Source organism: Mesocricetus auratus, unplaced genomic scaffold (genome assembly GCF_017639785.1).
Source record: "Mesocricetus auratus isolate SY011 unplaced genomic scaffold, BCM_Maur_2.0 Super-Scaffold_4256, whole genome shotgun sequence".
NCBI classification, from domain to species: domain Eukaryota; kingdom Metazoa; phylum Chordata; class Mammalia; order Rodentia; family Cricetidae; genus Mesocricetus; species Mesocricetus auratus.
Window position 1 is genome coordinate 68,365,021 of NW_024429182.1, and position 18,559 is coordinate 68,383,579.

An 18,559-nucleotide genomic window follows, 5' to 3' on the forward strand; every position below is an offset into this window, starting at 1 on the left:
TCTTGCTCTGGCTATCTTCCACACTTGACCCACAACAGGACAGATGCAAGGCCTTTTGGAGCAGAGCAGAGGCCCAGGGAAATCTTTGTTGACTGATTGCATGATGTATGAGACCAACAGACCAACAGACTCTCCTTAGTTTGGCAAGCTCCAGATAAAAGTAGAACTGTCCATTCAGTGAGCCAAGGCGGCCAAACAGGGTTGTAAAACACCAGCAAATCCCAAGAGGAGATTTTGATATAACTCATAGGGCTGAATGCTCAGCCCTGCATGCCCAATGTGGCTGAATGAGGAACCCATTGGCATCAAGGCCCATTTCAAACGGACTGCAGCCTGCTGGTAAAAGAAGCACACAGACCAAAATCCAAGTATGAAGAAGTACTTTAATAGCTGAAACTCAAAGTCCTTGTGCTCCTGGTTCCAGGATTCCTAAGAGGCATCTTTGGCCATCTCAGAAGCCAGGGTCACCCACCTATGGTCTCAGGGCATCAACTTCCTCTGGGTGCTGAGTTGGGGGAAAGTGTAAACTCATCCAAGACCATGACTGTGAGGACCTTCCTCTTATCTATGCATCCAGTCAACTGCATTAGTTGAACAACTTGGGCTAAGGGAAGAGACAAATGTTGACTGCTTAAGCAGGAAGAGCCCAAGCTTGTAAGAAAAAGCACGCTGTATACATAGCATACGGAGGGTAGGGCTTCGGCCCGTGCACCTGCAACATTACATTTGTTTTGCCCGCAGACTATCAAGAAGGGTTCTGTCAGCAGGGGTGATCCCTGAACAAGCAAAATGTCGGACGAAAGTCCTGGATGTCCTGCGTCACCAGCTCAGAGTTCTCATGCGTCATCCACCGGAGAGTTTTGAGGGAATCATGAAGTCAGGCTCTTGCCTCTGCCTATGGGTCGATTTCTTCAGGAATAACCGTAATCATAATGTCTTCATTGCCCCTGCGGACAACCATGTTCAGGGTATTTTCCTTTTTAATGACATCACTGACATCATTGGCAGTGACCACTGACTGTCCATTGATGCTGATGATGACATCATTTTCTTTGAGCCCTCCACTGAAACACAAAGGGAAATACACTGGTAACATTTCCATTCTTCCCAGTCACCAAGAAAGGCACAGTTAGAATCTAAAAGCCCAGAACACAGGGGAAACAAGTTCAACTGGAGTAAATGGTATGTCCTGTCAAGACTTCTTTTTTTTTTAGGCCAAATCCATAATGTTCATTGAAGAAACATCTATGACATTTGTATGAACTATGATCAGCTGTCCTCAGGGGACATGGAAACACCAGGTAATATGACCACAGCCAATTTGCTCATGAATGGCATTGTAATTCAGAAAGTGATCCCTCCAGAATACCTCTATCCAGAGAGGCTCCTTTGTGTCATGGCTGGAACTTCAGCTCATACGTGATAGGGCCACTACGCTACCACAGTCCTCCTTGTCCTAATGTAAGTCTACAGACTTGTTCCACAAAGGCCAGATGGGAAACAGCTCAGGCTTCACAGAGTATTTGGTCTCTGTGTCTTAGCTATCCAATTCTGCTGCAGCAGCATAAAAATTGCTCCAGACAAGATGTCATCTTGTCTGGGGACACGGCTGTGGTCCAATAAAACATGTGTGCACATTTGCATTTCAGAGAATTTACAGTATCATGAAATAGTGTCATTTGGATTTCTTTTCCAACTATGAAAAAATGTAAAAACTACTTTTTCTCAGCTCACACATCATTGTCGACAGACAAAGAAGCATCAGGCCAAAACTGGCCCCAGGGCCTCATATCTGCAGCTGCAGTTTGCACTGATTTCTAGATGTCATGAGGGGCCAGGTAACAAGCCTAACTTTTGGCTGAACTGCTTCCTTCACTATTTTGATGTGATTTGGATTGCTTTTCTATAGGTGCTGATGGGTATGACTTCACTAGTCACAAACATAACTAGAGAAAGCTCTGGGGAGGATGAATCCTGCTCCACAAAACATTCCCTATAGCCAGGCTTCCCAGGAACTCCCAGCAAGCCCACCAGCTGAGTGTCCTTCCTATATGGATGACCCCAGCGATGACCCAAGGCAAAAAAGCTCCTTCTATAGACAAGGCTCAAGTACAACACAGTTAGAAGCCCTGGCTGTTAGGACGCGGTGGGCTGACACGGTAACCTGGGCCAGTACATGAACACTGCTTCCTAACCCACAAGCCATGTGGATAGTAGGAAAGGGGAAAAGACTTCTCACTCACGCTTCTGCTGGGGTGTCGGGAATAACTTCAATGATATATGCTCCAGAGAGTACATCTGGGAAGTCTCGGTGGCGGTCCTTCAGCTCTTTGGCCTTGCTGCTTAGGAGAAAACGCCCCCGTGTTAATATCAAGCACCCACAGCCTTCCTGCGCCAATACTCGGCTCTCACCAAATTTCCTTCTTATTCTCAACTTCAAGTCTTCGAATTTATGAAGATCGTGGCACATACATACACAGGCTTTGGCACAGCACAGCACACATGTGGAGGTCCAAGGACAACCTCAGTCATTGCCTTACACTTTGTTTGGGTCAGTGGCTCTTGCTTGCTGTGGTATACACCGGGCTAGCTGGCCTGCGATGGAGAATCTCCTGTTTATCTCCAATCTTGACATAAATTGCACCGGAACTACAGACACGTACTCCTATGCCCAACTTTACACAGGTCCTGGGGATTTGAGCTTAGGTCCTCATACTAGCATGGCAAGCACTTTTACCTACTGAGCCGTGTCCCCAGCCCCCAATTCTCCTTTAAAATGGCCTGCCTACTAGCATCAACAGTTGCCTTTTAATAGCGGGAAACTAGTTTAACCATCCGCACAAGACAGCTGCTTCTACAGCTGCTTGTCATTGCCAAGGCTGAGCTGTACCTGACCATTCAGTAGGCACACCCACACTGTTAACCTCATCCTGAAGGAGAGTATGCTGAGAAGAATGGGAGCTTGGGAAACAATTCAGAAAGGTGGCCCCACAGCCTAGCTCTCTTTGCCCACACGTCCATCTCTTCTGCTACCCAAGGCAACCAGTGTGATTTTCAGTCTCAGCAAGCTGCCTCATCCTTGGCAACACTAGGAAAAGTACCATTGTTCATAACCTGTATGGAGTGTCTTAATATTTTGACAACTGAACTATCAATACATCAGCTCTACAGTGACTCAGACATGCTATGCTGGTCAGTTCGGTTTCCTGTATTTCAAGCAGGTTCCCCCAACCTCCTCCAGTATGCTTGGCAACCGCAGGCAGCAACTTCCACACTCAGGAAAACAAGTCCATCAGTCATCAGTACCCCAAGGCTGGGCCTGCCCGGGCATTCCTGCAGCCACACCCCACGCTGCAGCGTGCAGGGGAGGCTGGTGCTCCAGGCTGGGGCGGGCACTGGGGCACTCCTGGAATGTGAGTTTCAACAGAACAAGTGGTGAGAGGCAGACACGAGAGTATGCAGAAGTGAGCCAGCTGTCTGCCGCTCAGGCCTGCCTTTGGGGAGGAGGGCAGAGGTTTCCAGGTGGTCAGAATGCAAAAACAGAGGCCCAAGCTCAACAGTCCCTCTCCTTCCCCAGTGAGACTTACTTTTAAGCAGAAACTGAAGTAAACAGTTTCCCTTCAAGAATGCCCATGAAGCCTTGCAATGCCCAGGTTTATATAAATACAGGGTAGACATTCATATTAATATAATTATGTGTCCTGTTTACCCACCTAGATGTGAGGGACATCATCCGGATACCAATATACTTCTTCTTGGTGACAGCTTTCCCTGGTGTGACAACAAAGGGACAAAAGGTCATCCCAGTTGATGGGAGTATGGAACACAGGAGGAACCAGAGTTCCAATGCTCCAGTTTGTAGCATGAACCAGAGGGGGGCACCCAAAGACTGTGGTTCAGTCCTGACCTGGATTCCCATCTACAGTGGGACTTAACGTCTCTCACTTCAGAAACTATCAAAAACTCAGGCATGGCCCTTTGTTCCTAACCCCTATGGGTATCTGGAGTGAGACACCCTCCCCCCTTTGTTCAGTCTCCACCACTACCACCCTGGTAACATGTATTGGCTCTGGACTCTTGAGAGGACTGGTCTTAGGGACTATATCATCTTCCCCTTTCCCAAGTCCTCAGGGGTCAGCTAAGCCTCAGGACTGAACCTGCAAAGGTTCCCAGGATACCTGGACCTAGTTACCTTTGGCCTGTCGGTCATGGGACTCTGTCAGGAATTTCTTTATCTTATCCGATGGAATTGCAAAGGAGATGCCTGCTGTCACTTTCAGAGTATTAATTCCAATCACCTCGCCATCCTGAAAAGCAAGCATGGCTCACTAAACAACTCAGGAGGGTCAGAGGCAGGCATAGGCTGGAAGGGAGCAGAGAGTCCATGAGAAGTCTTTCCAAGGTGTGGCCAGCTGTGGCGCCTCACACCCGTAATCCCAGCATTCAAGAGCAGCTGAGATAGGATCACTGTGAGATCCTGGCCAGCCTGAGCTCTGGTTTGGGACTTAGTTTCCAAAACCAAGAGTGAGAGGACGATGCTATCTTCACTGGTCATCACATACTCTACCCCACAGATGTGTACAATTAAAGCAGTAATAAAAAGGGGAAAAGAAGCGTGGGCTGAGAAGATGACAAGGTGGTTAAAGTGCTTGCCATGCAAATGAGAGGACTGGGAGCTGGGATCCCCAGAACCCATGTGTATGTTGGGTGTGTGTGGTGCCTTGCCCGTAATTCCAGCCGCAGAGGCGGGATCCCAAGGGAAAGCTGACTAGTACAACTGGCTGTAGCACCTAGCTCTGGGTTCAACTGAGAGACCCTACCTCACTGAGTAAGGGAAAATGTGAATGAGAAAGATCCTTCATCAACCCTGGGCTTCAGGCACAAATACACATGTGCACAGGCAACACGTCCCCATCCATGCACACTTGTGGCCATACATGCAAATGCTTATATATATGACACATAGCAGGGAGAGTATTTTGGCTATGTCTGACAATCAGGAGGGCTGTTAGGAGGAGGCCTGGGGACAACGAGGAGAGACACATTAGGGTTCTGTGTATTGCCAGCCACACTTGGCTTTGGAAAGACATACACAAGCTCTAGGTAGGAGCTTAATGACTGTCTTGTTGCATGTACAGATGATCTCAAAATCCACAGCATTGCTCTTTTCACAGGAAGAATGCTTCCACAATCTCTGAGTTGCTAAGGTGACCATTTGCCCTTCGTTGCTATCCTTTTCCAATGGCAGATACCGAGTTGAGCCTGGACCCCCAGGCTCTGCTCCCAACAGCTGCCCCAGGGTAAGTATGGTGGGGACAAGTGAAGATGTGGCTCTTCCCTGAGAAGTTTCTGGTGACCTAATAATGATGTGTGGGAAAAAAGAAGCTAAAAACATTCAGCATACATTGCTCCTAGGGTACTTTGCACATATCAGTTCCTGACACTAAGGGACCCAGCAGGAGGTATCTTTGGGTGGCCTCGATTTTATACTCTCTTAAACAACTCCCAAGCTCTGGCATTCTGTGACTTTCAATTTTATGCTGAAGTATTAAAGACTAGGTTAAGTGAGAGCTCTGTGAGCAAACGGATAGCTCCTCGTCATACCCACAGGCATTCAGGGAGGGTTCTGGTATGGAGACAAGCCAGGCCAGCTCATCCCCATTCAGCCACCCTCAAGGCTGAAGGCACCTTTTCTACGGCTAGCAGCACTGCGGGGACCTTCAGTCCCCTTTCTGCCTAGAACTTCACGGCATCTGCCTGTGACCTGAAACACAAGTGTGTCCTAAGGCGGGTGGACAAAGATACACTCACGAAGCTCCCTATAAAGTTAATCACCTCCAAAGAGAAAGCAAAGGACGTAGCATGCCCACAGATGAAACAAGCACAGCATTGGTACTGAAGGCCTTACCAGGTTTACTAACGGGCCCCCGGAGTTTCCGTACTGAAACAAAACCAAGAGGGAAAGGTCAGATCTGTTTCCGCATCACCGTCTAACCAATGTCTCCACCCAGCACGTTTCAAAGCCCCGTGCTGAAGCAGGTGGCAGGACTCCTCCCCAGATTTGTCTCTGCTCACCTGACATTCAGCTCAGAAGAAGGATCTTGACCATTTTCAAAAGCTTGGGATGTGCCTTGGTGGGATCATTTACCTCCAGGCCCACTGTGAGCATCTAAACCGCTTTGACCTCCTCCTCGGATGAGACTGGCTACCCACTTGCTTCAGGACCGCATAGTTCAACTCTGTTTTAGCCCCAAGTGGGACACCACCACCACCCATACACACCCCTGTAGGACTACACTCCATGTGGTTTATTCAAGAATTCATGCAGAATATAAGAAAGTTTGGGAATACTAGCTAGCTTCCTCTGGCAAAAGCTTGCCGCCACCCCAGCAGGTAGAGGGAGTGAAGGACTCACATTGATGATGGCATCTGTCTGAATATAGTCCATGTCAGAGTTTCGGAGCCCCAGCTCTTTGCCGCCTCGTTGGGTAGTGCTGACAATCCCGGTGGTGACCGTGTTTTGAAGAGAAAAGGGGCTTCCGATGGCTACCACAAACTCTCCCGGCCGCAGCTCTGAGGAACGACCAAGCAGCAGGACTGGCAGCTTTCCCTGCAAGCACAAAGGCAGTCATTGCTACATTTCTGCTTAGCAAACTGGATAATGCAAATACAGAGGGCACAGAGCAGTCCTGGCCCCTTGGGGCTGAGCTTGGTGCTAAACTAGGTACCAAGTCCCTGCCATAATACACACTCCACAGGCCATTAGGGAGCCAACGAAACAGAAGACACTCATGGCAAGGGAAATGGGAGGAAGTGATAGTTCATCTCTAGGTCTCACACCTTGGAGCTATCCATGCAGCTGGACAGAGGACAAAGGGAGCCGACCTAAGCTTAAGATGGTCTTAGAGATCAAAGTCCTAGCTAGGGATCCTGAGTACCAGCCATCTGCAGGACAGGCTGAGGCCAGGCTGCCAAACTGGAATTCTGCATGAGCTTACAAGCATGAACTCCTCATCTGAGAAGTGGGAATAAGACAGTACACCAATCTCACTTGTATCTTGTGAGAACCCAATGATAGGAGCCTGACCGGCTCTCTGGAAACAGCCCGCTTGGCTGATGTATCAGCTGAGCATCAGCTATTTACCAGTATTCAAGTCCCTGAAAGTTGAATGAAGGGTTCCAGCAACTGTGCTGTGACAAGCTAGTGTATGTGACCTTTCCAGACACATTTCCACCCTATCTTTGACCCTTTCACTTTAAGGTCACCTGAGGTCAGAGCCAATGGCATTCCCTAAACAGACCCACTCAGCATCCAATGGCATGTAGCAAGATCAGCGCGACGTGTTTACCCTGGGTGGGCGCCAACAGTCCCTGCCAGCAAGCTCTGCCAAGAATGACCTCAGCAATCACGGCAGGGTGAGGCAGAGTCTGGCTGCTGATGTGTGCTCGGCCACACTGGAGGAGGCCCACCAGGACGGCACCGTTCCTTTGGGGCACAGGGCTGGCTGAAAGTTGTCTTGGAGGCTTCGGGGATAACTGTGAAAGGCAGGCAGGAAGGGAGGCCGGGGTCTACAGTCTGGACAGCCAAGGAAGCAGAGCTACACAGACAGAGTCAAGCCTAACTTGGAACAGTGGGCCCAGCTACACAGCGGGGACTCTATCAGGTATGAGGTAAGATCCACTGTGAGAATCAGTCAGTGTTTGGCTTGTGCCAGGCCCCAGCCACTGCCTCTGCCTGCTAGGAGGAGTGCCAGATGTAGGCTTTACACCTCAGGACCCTTAGATATCAGGGACCTAATGACAATTCTATCTAGCTCTTCTGTTCCAAAGTCTGAGCTCAGGCCCAGAGAATGCTGGGAAAAAGACAAATGTTTTGGGGAAAGTTGTGTGGACAGCTTCTACAGTGGAAGGAGATAAAGGTCTCTACATTTTAGAGCACTCAGAGGTCATGCCAGGCTCAAGATGAATGGACTCATAGAATGAGGCCCCTTAGGAATGCCTGTGTGACCACTCTGTCACACCTGTCCAGGTAGGCAGTCCCAATAATCATGTCTCTTTAAATATATGTTCTAAACCATGAAGGTTATTGTAAACACAATAGCAAACAGGCAGACACATAATGGCAGGGTAAGGAGAGGGTATCATAGTCCAAATGCTCAATTTATATGAAAGGAAGGAACCTTTCCCTGCCAGATGACCAAGTTCTTACAGGGTACTCTGATGACTTGGGACATAACACCCTACCACACCATTTTACAGATATGGAAACTGAGGCTCGGGATGGAGACGCTTCTCTCAGCCATGAGAAGTCTGGCTAAGCTGGAGAACCGGCTTCCATTCCCATAAGGCAGGAACTCTAATTGCCGGACTCCAATTACAGGCAGAAATCCCTACGAGGGGGAGTGAGGTGGTGCCGAGATGGCGTCCAGGCCAGTCTCCATGAGGAGATTTACAGCTCCATGAGGTCAAGCTGCCTTAAGGGGCCCTTTTGGCCCTTGCTCCCTGCAGGTGCTGGCTGGCTGGCTGTGAGCCTCAGGCTCCTTAGCCTATTCCCATCCTAATGGGGCCGTTCTCAGCCACATCCTCACCCTGGGCCTGTCTGCTCAGTAGCTATATGCCTTTGCTGGCCAAATTCCTGCTCAGTAATTGAGCTTTTAATTCTATCCCTGTCTAGACAGCCACACTCTTGAGGGGGGACAGAGGAGATGAAATGTGCATGGCTGGAAGGCACAGCCGGGCCGCAGCCTTGACCTGCAGGCACTCTGCCACACTCAGGGTCCCTGTTCGGTCCACAGACGGCTTCCCATGTGTCTACATCAAAGCTGTCTCCAAGCCCCTGGCTGCAGACGCTCTGTCTAGGGTTCCCTTTGAAGCAGCCCCAGCCACAGGCCATCCAAGAGACCAGCTCCTCTCCTGACAGACACTTCACACACACCCATCCCACATCTCAACGCTCCCCTAAAAAGTAAACAGGACAAATATCCACCCTGATAGGTTGCAAAGGCTGAGAGGAAGAAAGAGACCCATTGCCGCCTTGGCCTCATTGCTTGGGAGGCACGAACATGCAACTTGTGGGAATAATAAAGTCAGGAGACGGGAAAACAGAGCTCCGAGGCTCCATATCATGAAGCCAAGAATGAGCCCTCAGCCTTTAACAGAAGGGTCAGCAGCTTACACTGGGCCAAAACTCAAGTCCTTCTAGGATAAGGGACATTGCACAAGTGAGTCTCTCACAATAAGCTCTCACCACACTGGAGAAAAACAGTGGCCTAAGAGGCCAGCAGCAGGGAAGGGTATGACACAGGAAGATGTATAACCGCCATATCTTCTGGGCACTGCCTGACGCTAAATGGTATCCTCAGTGTCGATAAGAAAGTGACTAGGGAAAGAGAAGAATTCCTGAGGGCTGGGGAAATGGCCCAGGCAGGCAGACGGATGACCTGAGCCCCAATCCTAGAAACCTCACAGAAAGTCACATGTGGTGCCACACATCTGTAATCCCAGCACTCCTTCTTCAAGATGGGAGACAGAAACAGGAGATGCAGCTCATGAATCAGTTAGCCTGGATAATTATATGCAGGGAGGTGGCAGAAACAAGAGGAATCGTCAATTAGGTGGAAGACAAGAACTGACACCATGAAGTTGTCCTCTAATCTCTATGCACATACCTGCATACATATGCACAGGTATGTGAACATGGGCATGTACACACACGCCAATAATAATAATAATAATAAAGAACCCATAATGCCCCAGTTACAGGCACACTGTCACCTGAGTAGGTGGAGAATGAGCTCAAGGTGGTGTCAGTAGCCCTGGACATGGACTCCAAACTTAACCATGTCCACACAAATTATCAGTACCAGTCATAGACTGGATGGTAACGGTAGGTCACAGGCTTGGTTCACAGCATGGATTTAGAAGGCTCCTCCTAGGTAGGTAAATTGTAGCCATCACACAAACAGGCCTATGAGCTTTGCTTTCAGGACACAATGCCCACCTAAGAGGGAATAGTCCCAACAAATTATCTTCCCAGTGCCTGGCATAAGACTTCAAGGACCAGTGTATCAATTCCAGCTTTCCAGGCTTCTTGTCCAAAGTGCTGAACATGGATGATCCACCAGGGCCCAAGAGTAAAGAGGAATGGAGTCCATTCTCTTGCTGTAGGCAACTGGGCACAGAATCGTCTACAATGTCTAGCACAGAGCAACACTGCAAAGATTTGTGCCTGTCTCACATGCAAGGAAGAGAAAGCTGAATCCAAAATGGACACAGCCATGTGTCTGAGGCCAGGGTTGTACCAGGCCTGAGAATGAGGAGAAGCACTTTGTGAGGTGAGCTAGGAGTGGGCCAAGGCTTTGATAGCTGAAGGGCAACGTTGAGAATCAGGAGCATTCTCCTCTCCACTCCATCAACTTCAGCGAGCTCATGGTCAAAGACAGCCACCACCACTCCAGACATCATGCAAAGACAAGAAGATGCCTGATAGGAACATGGCAAAGAGGGCCAGTAAGATGGCTCACTGGGAAAAAGTAACTGCTGTCAAGCCTGATAACTTGATTTTCTATCCCTGGGAAAGGTTCCACAAGATCTGATCTATGACATATGTCTCAGCTGAGTCTAGACACAAGTGACTGAGTAGAGCCTAACCACAGTAGACAAGCTCACTGCTGGTTCACCTCACACAAGTGCTTCCTCCTGCTTTGTTGCACAGTAATGGCTTACAATAAGCACTCTTTGGGACACACAGGACAGGCTTGCATCCAATGGGCTGGGGGTATGCATGTGTGAGTTCAACAACCCCTCCCTCCTGACTAAGCTTTGGCAGTAGATCTACTCCAAGTGTTCTCACCAGCCCACCAACCAGTATGAAGATGCTCAGGGCACAACACCAACCAGAAAGGAAAGAACCAATCTGTGCACAGAGGGAGGGGACAAGAGCCAGTGTAACAGAAAAAGCAATGACAGAGAAGTCAAAGAACCATGACATAAGCCAGGAGGTGGTGGCATACTCCTTTAGTCCCAGCACTCGAGAGGCAGAGGCAGGTAGATCTCTGAGTTTGAGGCCAGCCAGGTCTACAGGGTGAGTACTAGGACAGCCAGGACTATACAGAGAGAATACAGTGATAGTCTTACCTAGCATGTGCAATATCTTATGTTCTATCCCCAGCATAAGGCAATTTTTAAGAACAACAATCAGATGGACCAACTAACACAAGAAGAGCTAGTGGTTCTCAAGCAAAGGGCTGCCCTTGCTTTTATCCCACAGTATCTTCTGGGGAGTCTGTCTTATCCTCAGCCAAGCCCTGGTAAGCTTGGCCTTGACTTCAAGGCACATGTGCTGTAGGTTCATTAGTGAACAGAGGATGAACCCTAACTGCCAGAACTCCTCAGGGCAGGAAAGCTGAGCCTGTGCTAAGTGACACTCCATGGTGATGGCTGCTCATCTAAGGCTCATGGTCTAGCATCTAGGGCTTGATGGTCCAACATCAAACAAGCTGGTGCTGAAGAGAAAATTAGGCAAACATGTTCATATGCATACACACTTCCCAGTGGGTTCCACGTCCACAGGAGAAACAGACATCTGGGTTTAGGCTGAGTCCTGCATATTTAAATTTTTATTTTATTTATTGTTAGTATATATGTTGGCACATGTATGTCGGCTAGAAGACAATCCTGTGGAGTCAGTCTGTCCTTCCTCCTTTATATGGGCTCTGGAATCACACTCAGGTCATCAGGCTTGCACGGCAAACGACTACACTCGCCAAGCCATCTCTCTTGCTCTGGGTCCTATATTAACTCAGGCTGTTACTTGATTGATTTCTCTGGACCTTATACTTTTACCTCCTCCAAAATTAAGGGGGCTGTGTCTAGTCACAGAGGAGTGCTCTTTCCAGATGTGGTTGTTGCTGAAAATTCCATTAGCAACAGTTAAGTGGGGAAAATCGGGAAGGTAATGGGGACCTTAAATTGCAAACAACTCCCAATGAGATCTCAAGATCCTCGCCGACTCCTGACACATTGAGAGGAGAGATGGCTGGAAATCATGAGGTGATGGCGTGACCAGTCATCGTCCCGAAAGGACGGCGAAAAGCCAGGTCCATTCGCTAGTTCAGCAGCTGCTACCAGCTCAGGCACTCACCTCACACCCTGAAGCCTGAAGTGGAGAGCAATAAAATGAACGAATGAAGCCAAGATGAAGGAAAAGTTGCCAACTTTTTTTTTTAAGCCTAATGAGCCAATGCAATCGCTTCTTTCTCTCCTTGGAGAAGTACAACAGGTTCCTTGGTTGCAAACATATTTTTGTTGCTGAGCCTGCAGTTTTACTGTGTTTGCCAGCTGCCCGACACACTCCTGTTTAGGGCTGGGGCTTGCAGGCTGGGCCTTTTGTTGGCTGAAGTTTTCTTCAAAGGCTAATGTTGCAGGAACTGGCTGCAACTCAACTGAGTGATTCAACATGCCTTCTGGAAACAGTTATGTCAACCTTTCATTTTCTTTAAAACTATGCAGTGGGGGAATTGTGCATTCCCCACACCCAGAAGAAAAAAGTAGAAGAGGCTAGGAAGTCAGAGGAAGGGTATTTACCATCTAAGAACTTGTCTAAAGACAAGTGTTCCAGACTAGGTGAGGAGAGACGCAGCACGTGACCCCTTGTCCAGAGGCCTTTTCTCTATATACTCTCCCCATATCTCAATGGTTTGTATTTGCTTTGGTCCTTGAAGAACAAAGAAATTCCCAGATTGGCAAGTGTAGACACCCAGCACTCTGCCACACAGCTACGTAACCTGCACACTGTACCAACTGGGGCAGAGAAGAAAAGCCTTGCATCTCTCCATTCCAAAGTCCAGCCCATAGATGATGGGTGACTTCACGGGCTTTGGCATTACCACCTCTATGTTTATATGTTGGGTACCCAGACCAGAGTAGCTTTCTTTGCCCAGTACCCACAGGACATATTATTAGTCTGTCACTCCAAGCCATGTATAACTTCCTGACCTAAGATCTGTGATGTGTGACAGTAACCCCAATGCCCATGCCTCTTCCAAGCATAGGATGTCTTCCAGGCATGAGATATAGTTATGATGACTACACAGACAAAATGGGACAGACAGGATCCGAGGTCCCTGTAGCAGAGTAGTGGGAAGACTAGGAATCATCCTGAAGAGGAAGAACTACTTGAGCCAAGGCTGCAAGCCCACACTGAATACACCATTATCCCACTGGGTATCTAAGACAAGACACAAATTCAAGGATCAAACTGGGACAACAGCCTCAGAGCATAAGACCTTTCTGAGCCCAGGTCTTATAAATGCACAAATCACATGTCCATAGTAACCTGCCAAGTGAATCAAGAGCAAGATGCTTAGAATTTATATTAAAGAAGGCTATGAATGGCATCAAGGTCAAGAGTATATAACCTTGACAGAGTCAAGGATGATTGCTACAGTGAATGGAGGGATGAGACTCAGGAGCTAAGAGGCCAGGGCAAAGAAGGACCTGCTACACAGGCACTGAGACCACCAATGTATCCAGCCTCGTAAGATTGGTGTCACTGTGTCGCCAGCAACCACTTCCCCATCTGACATGTGATTGATGTCTAGGAATGTAGGACACATGAGAAGCTGGTTGGAAAGGAGATGGGAGAAGTGAGAAGGATGGGGGGAGACAGGAGGAAAAAGAGAATGCAGGATGCAAAAGAGGAGAAGGAATGCAAACAGAGAAAGTGCAATCTCCTTCCTCCTCACTGTTTATGAACACCACCATAATATTTAGTCTCCTGTAAGATACATCAAGAAATGTTTGCTGCTTCAAATGTCCTCTTGCTCTGTTCTGGACCACAAAATGTCAACAGCTCTATATGGGAGCCAGCAGCCAGAGGCTTTACATTCTGTGGCACCCACAGGAGAAGAAACAGGATGTTGGTCAAGTCTTCTCCATCAGCCTCTTTGACCACTGACCTCAGCATGGCTGCTGCAGCAGTGTCAGGTCATGGCAGAAACACAATAAATCTTCACACACAAAAAATCATTAAAAGATCCATTAGGATCTTGGGGGTAGGAGGAAAGTACTTATAATATTAGCTAAGGCCTAGCATTTCAGCCATGGTAACTGACTTGAAATGTCTTGGTTTGTAATTATCTACAAAGTGCTTTTGCTATGAGATTTCAGTGCCATGTTTGACACGTGTCTTTTTTTTCTTTCTTTTTTTTTTGTTTTGTTTTGTTTTGTTTTGTTTTGTTTTTCAAGTCAGGTTTTCCCTGTATTGTTTTGGAGGCTGTCCTGGAACTCACGCTGTAGACTAGGCTGGCCTCGAACTCACAGAGATCCACCTGTCTCTGCCTCCCGAGCACTGGGATTAAAGATTAAAGGTGTGCACCACCAGTCTTTTCAATTAGTATGTTTATTAGAACAATCATCCTCAATCTTAATCTCTCCCTTACCACAAAAAGAGGTCTGGAGGGTTCGGACACCAGTTAGGGGAAACTGTATCCTATGGTCAGATAATTAAGAACTCTTTTTTGAGAGCCCCTCAGGAAATTGACCACATAGAAGGCCTTGGAGGTTCCCAGAAGAGGAGCTAGAGAGCCAACCAACCAAGGTCCAGAAGCATAGACCATACAAAGAGATAACAGCTAACCAGAAACATTGGCCTTGTGTCCTAGACGTTACCAGAAACTCACTAGGAAATGATTGACATGTGGACCAAGATCCAAGACCTCCAGGCTGGAGACAAAAGGAGAATTAGCAGCTTCACCCATCATCTCTCACCTGTCCGCTAGCTGGCTCAAAGGATCCCATCTCAGCTGGATTGCCCCTTCTGCAGACACGCTCCCCACCTACGCCATCTATGGAAGGCTTCCGGCCCCCAGAAGACTCCTGCCCTTCTCCCCTTCATCTCGAGGCCAACCATCCCACTCCTGTCTCCCACACTAGTCTCCAGCTCCGTGGCTTGTGCCCACCATTGCCACATGCACAAACCTAACAGTGTGTAGCCGAGACAGGTGTTCAATAAGCACATCCGACACCAGCAAATGAAAAGGGACCCAGAGGAGCTTAAGGCTGGATAGTAACTTGTAAATTACCTTGTAATTCCCGTAAATTCCTTTTTACCTACACCACAGAGAAATGGACAGACCTAACGCTACTCTGCTCGGTCTGGCCAAACCAAAGCCTCATTTTTCACAGAGGCAAACTCCCAAAGGAAAGTCTGCTTCGCCGTCTCCACTTCTCTTGGTCCCCTGGTGTCCCACCTAACTTGGTGCTTATAAACACATTCTTCCCAGACACTTCCCGTTCCCTCAGGATGGGGAGGGGATCCTAACTGCCAGTAGCATTAGCAAAGTCTCCTGTGAAGCACTGGGAAGCAAATGTCCGACTTTGCGTGCCCTATGGTCTCCAGGCCAAGTATGCAACTCCTTTGGTACAGAATGAAAGCAGCCACAGACTCTAGATAAATGAACAGGCATGGCTGTGTTCTGATAAAACTTTATTTACAAAACAGATGGAGGGTCAGATACGGACTAGAGGCTACAGACAGCCAATCTAGACTCTAACATGTGGTCTTGCTCACAACAATCAGATAGAGCCCCTACTGTCTCCCCTAGGTGAGATGGACAGGAGACATTCCCAGTGACCCCAGACTTGCTTTGCCTAGTTCTCAGTATTCTCCGCCTAACTCCCTGCAAAGAGTGCCAAAGTGAAAAAAGGCATTGCCATATTAAGAGAAAAATGGAGCCAAAGAATTTCCTCAACCATCAACGAAGTTCTTGAAACGGGGCCAGAGAACACAAAGGACTCCGCTTCTGAGTTTGGGGAAGTGAAATATTTTCACATGCCAAAATGAACTACAGTCAGAAAACTAAGGAGCCATGCCACCATTCACTTCTGGACAGAGGGTTGGACTGCAGAATAAAAGCCACCCTCCACATCCCTGTCTGTGATTCTTTTCCTCATGAAATATTGACGCTCACCTCCCTAAAAAAAGGTAACTATCAATCCAGCAATAGGAGCCTCCTCATATCAACGGGCTTGGCGGCATCTTTGGCAACTGCAGCAGAAGCTCTCCTAGTTCTGGGACAGGGGACCACAGAAGAGAGCAGCAGGAGGAAGTGCAGAAATGCACCCAAAATGGAAAGACACAAAAGCCAGCTAGGAAGGTTCTGGGGCAGGGTGTGCCTACTCCAGACTCCAGTTTACTTTGTGGGAAGAGTAGCAGCAGCCAGAGGATGCACAGCTTTGGTTATCTGATTTGCTTTTAGAAGAGCTCAGGGGCTTAGTCAGCATCCTCAGGCAATCAGGTTGCCTGAGGAGAACCCGTGTGAGTCACACCACCCCAAGCCACCCCACCTCCCTGGCTCCTGCCTCATCCCCAGAGACTGCGTAGGCCTTCTTCACTCAGATCACCAGTGGTGACTCTCCACGCGCAGGGCCAAAAATTATGAGAGTTTTAAATATGAGAGCCCCAGTCCCCACACACCCTTAAGTGACCCTGCTCTGAACTCCATGATCAAGCATCAGCCTTCAGGCCCTGTCAGCAGGCTCGGCAGTAAAAGGACCCTCAGCAAATAAAGCAAAGCAGTACCTACAGGCTAAGCCTCAGCCACTTCAAACAGGCCTGTGGGATGGGGGGCGGGAGGGGGACCAAAGTTTTGGCCTGGATAAATTCTGTGTCCAAATATTTACCTGGTGGTTGGCGTCAGGGAAAAGAACCCACAGGAAGTTTCATTGCCTCATCAGCACTCTGAGGTACCAAGACCACAGGCTCAGTGTAGCCCTGGCACGGGCTATCTCCAGCCAAACTCCAAAACCAGGAGACGAGGCAAGAGTGTGCAGCTAGCCTGCTGCATAGTCCTCCTCATCTGAAACTGATTCCAAAGAGCTAAGTACTAGCCCATGGTGTCTCTCTTAACACATCACACTTGGGAGCTGGGGGCCTGGCTTTTCTCTGAGCAGATGCTGTTGTCTTAGTTAAGGTTTCTATTGGTGAAACACCATGACAAAATGCAAGTTGGGGAGGAAAGGGTTTATTTGGCTTAAACTTCTGTATCGCTGTTCATCAAAGGAAGTCAGGATGGGAACTCAGACAGGGCAGAAACCTGGAGGTAGGAGCTGATGCAGACGTCACGGAGGAGCACTACATACCCGTTCACTCTCCCTGGCTTGCTCAGCCTGCTTTCTTTTGGAACCCAGAACCACCAGCCCAGGGATGGCCCCACCCACAATGGGCTGAGCCCTCCCCCATCAGTCACTAATTAAGAAAATGCCTTACAACTGGATCATATGGAGGCATTGCCTCAATTAAGATTCCCTCCTTCCAGATAACACCAGCTTGTGTGTTAACATAAGACTAGCCAGCACAGCTGTGCAACACCCATGACCTGAAGGCCAAATGAAATGTGTTCCTCATGCTCAGCAGAAGAAAGCTGAGTCTAAAAACAAACAGAACTGGGGAGATGGCTCAGTCATATGAGGACCCCGGTTTAATCCTCTGAACCTACAAAAATGCTGTGATCCCAGCACTGGGGAGACAGAGGTAAGAGGATTCTTGGAGCTTGCTGGCCAGCCAGTAACCTGACATCAACCTCTATCCTAAAAGACACACACACACACACACACACACACACACACACACACACACACACACACACACACACACACACGAGAGAGAGAGACAGAGACAGAGACAGAGACAGAGACAGAGACAGAGAGACAGAGACGACAGAGAAATCAAAATCCAGTGAAGCCAGGCACAGGGTCACATGCCTGAATCTTAGGTATTTGAGAAGCTGAAATAGGAAGATCACTTGAGCCCAGCAGTTTAAGGTTATTCTGAGCAACATATTAAGCACACACACCCCAAAAAAAAGATGGAAAATTAAATGATAAGTAGCGTCAGATTTCTATTTAAATGGGGAAGGACAGCAAATATCCGGTGTATGGAGTCTTGAGTCTTATCCCTCCCATGATGGAGGATGTTAACGGGACTCAGACGTGGGGAACTACTTTATACAATGAGTCAGACAGGGATGTCCCTGGGATCTAAAGCGAGATGTGATCAAATATCTGAAGGACAAGGGAAGGCCAGAAAGAGAGAATGCTCTAAGCCTCAAGGGACCTAAGGAGATGGTGAGGGGGTTGGCAGGAGGATGAGGGAAGGGGCTCCAGATCAAGTCAGGTGATAAGAAGGAGTTCAGGATACTCAGAAAGAAAGGAACCTGCCTGCAGAGGGTTTGCATGGGATGGGCCGGACAGCGTCCACTGGAAAAGCAGCGGTGTGACAAAGGCACGTTCTTAACACTACACTTGCTGGTATTTCTGCCCGTGACCCTGCTCCAGACTGAAGACGCCTGATTGGCTCACTTTTCACGTTTCCCTCCATCTCTCACGGCTCTATCCTCTTTAACTGCTGAGGGGGGCGGGAATGCCTTTGAACACAAATTAAAAATAATCTGTACACATGGCCAGTGCTTCGTGTTAAACACATTTGGAAGTAGTTTGTATCCCAAACTAAACTAGCTTGTCCTCAAAGCTGCTTTCCATTAAAATGCTGACATGTGTG

The 18,559-nt window shown here is 48.4% G+C and overlaps 1 protein-coding gene across 1 annotated transcript in view; it reads right to left on the reverse strand.

The window, feature by feature from the left end:
• Positions 1–879: 879 nt before the first annotated feature.
• The window catches only part of Htra1 (HtrA serine peptidase 1), a 47,681-nt gene continuing 30,001 nt past the window's right edge, over positions 880–18,559 (reverse strand). The window contains 6 exon segments of the mRNA NM_001281566.1: positions 880–1,064; positions 2,244–2,339; positions 3,714–3,771; positions 4,193–4,307; positions 5,909–5,941; positions 6,416–6,610. Coding sequence (NP_001268495.1) covers positions 896–1,064; positions 2,244–2,339; positions 3,714–3,771; positions 4,193–4,307; positions 5,909–5,941; positions 6,416–6,610 — 666 coding nt within the window. The 3' untranslated portion in view covers positions 880–895.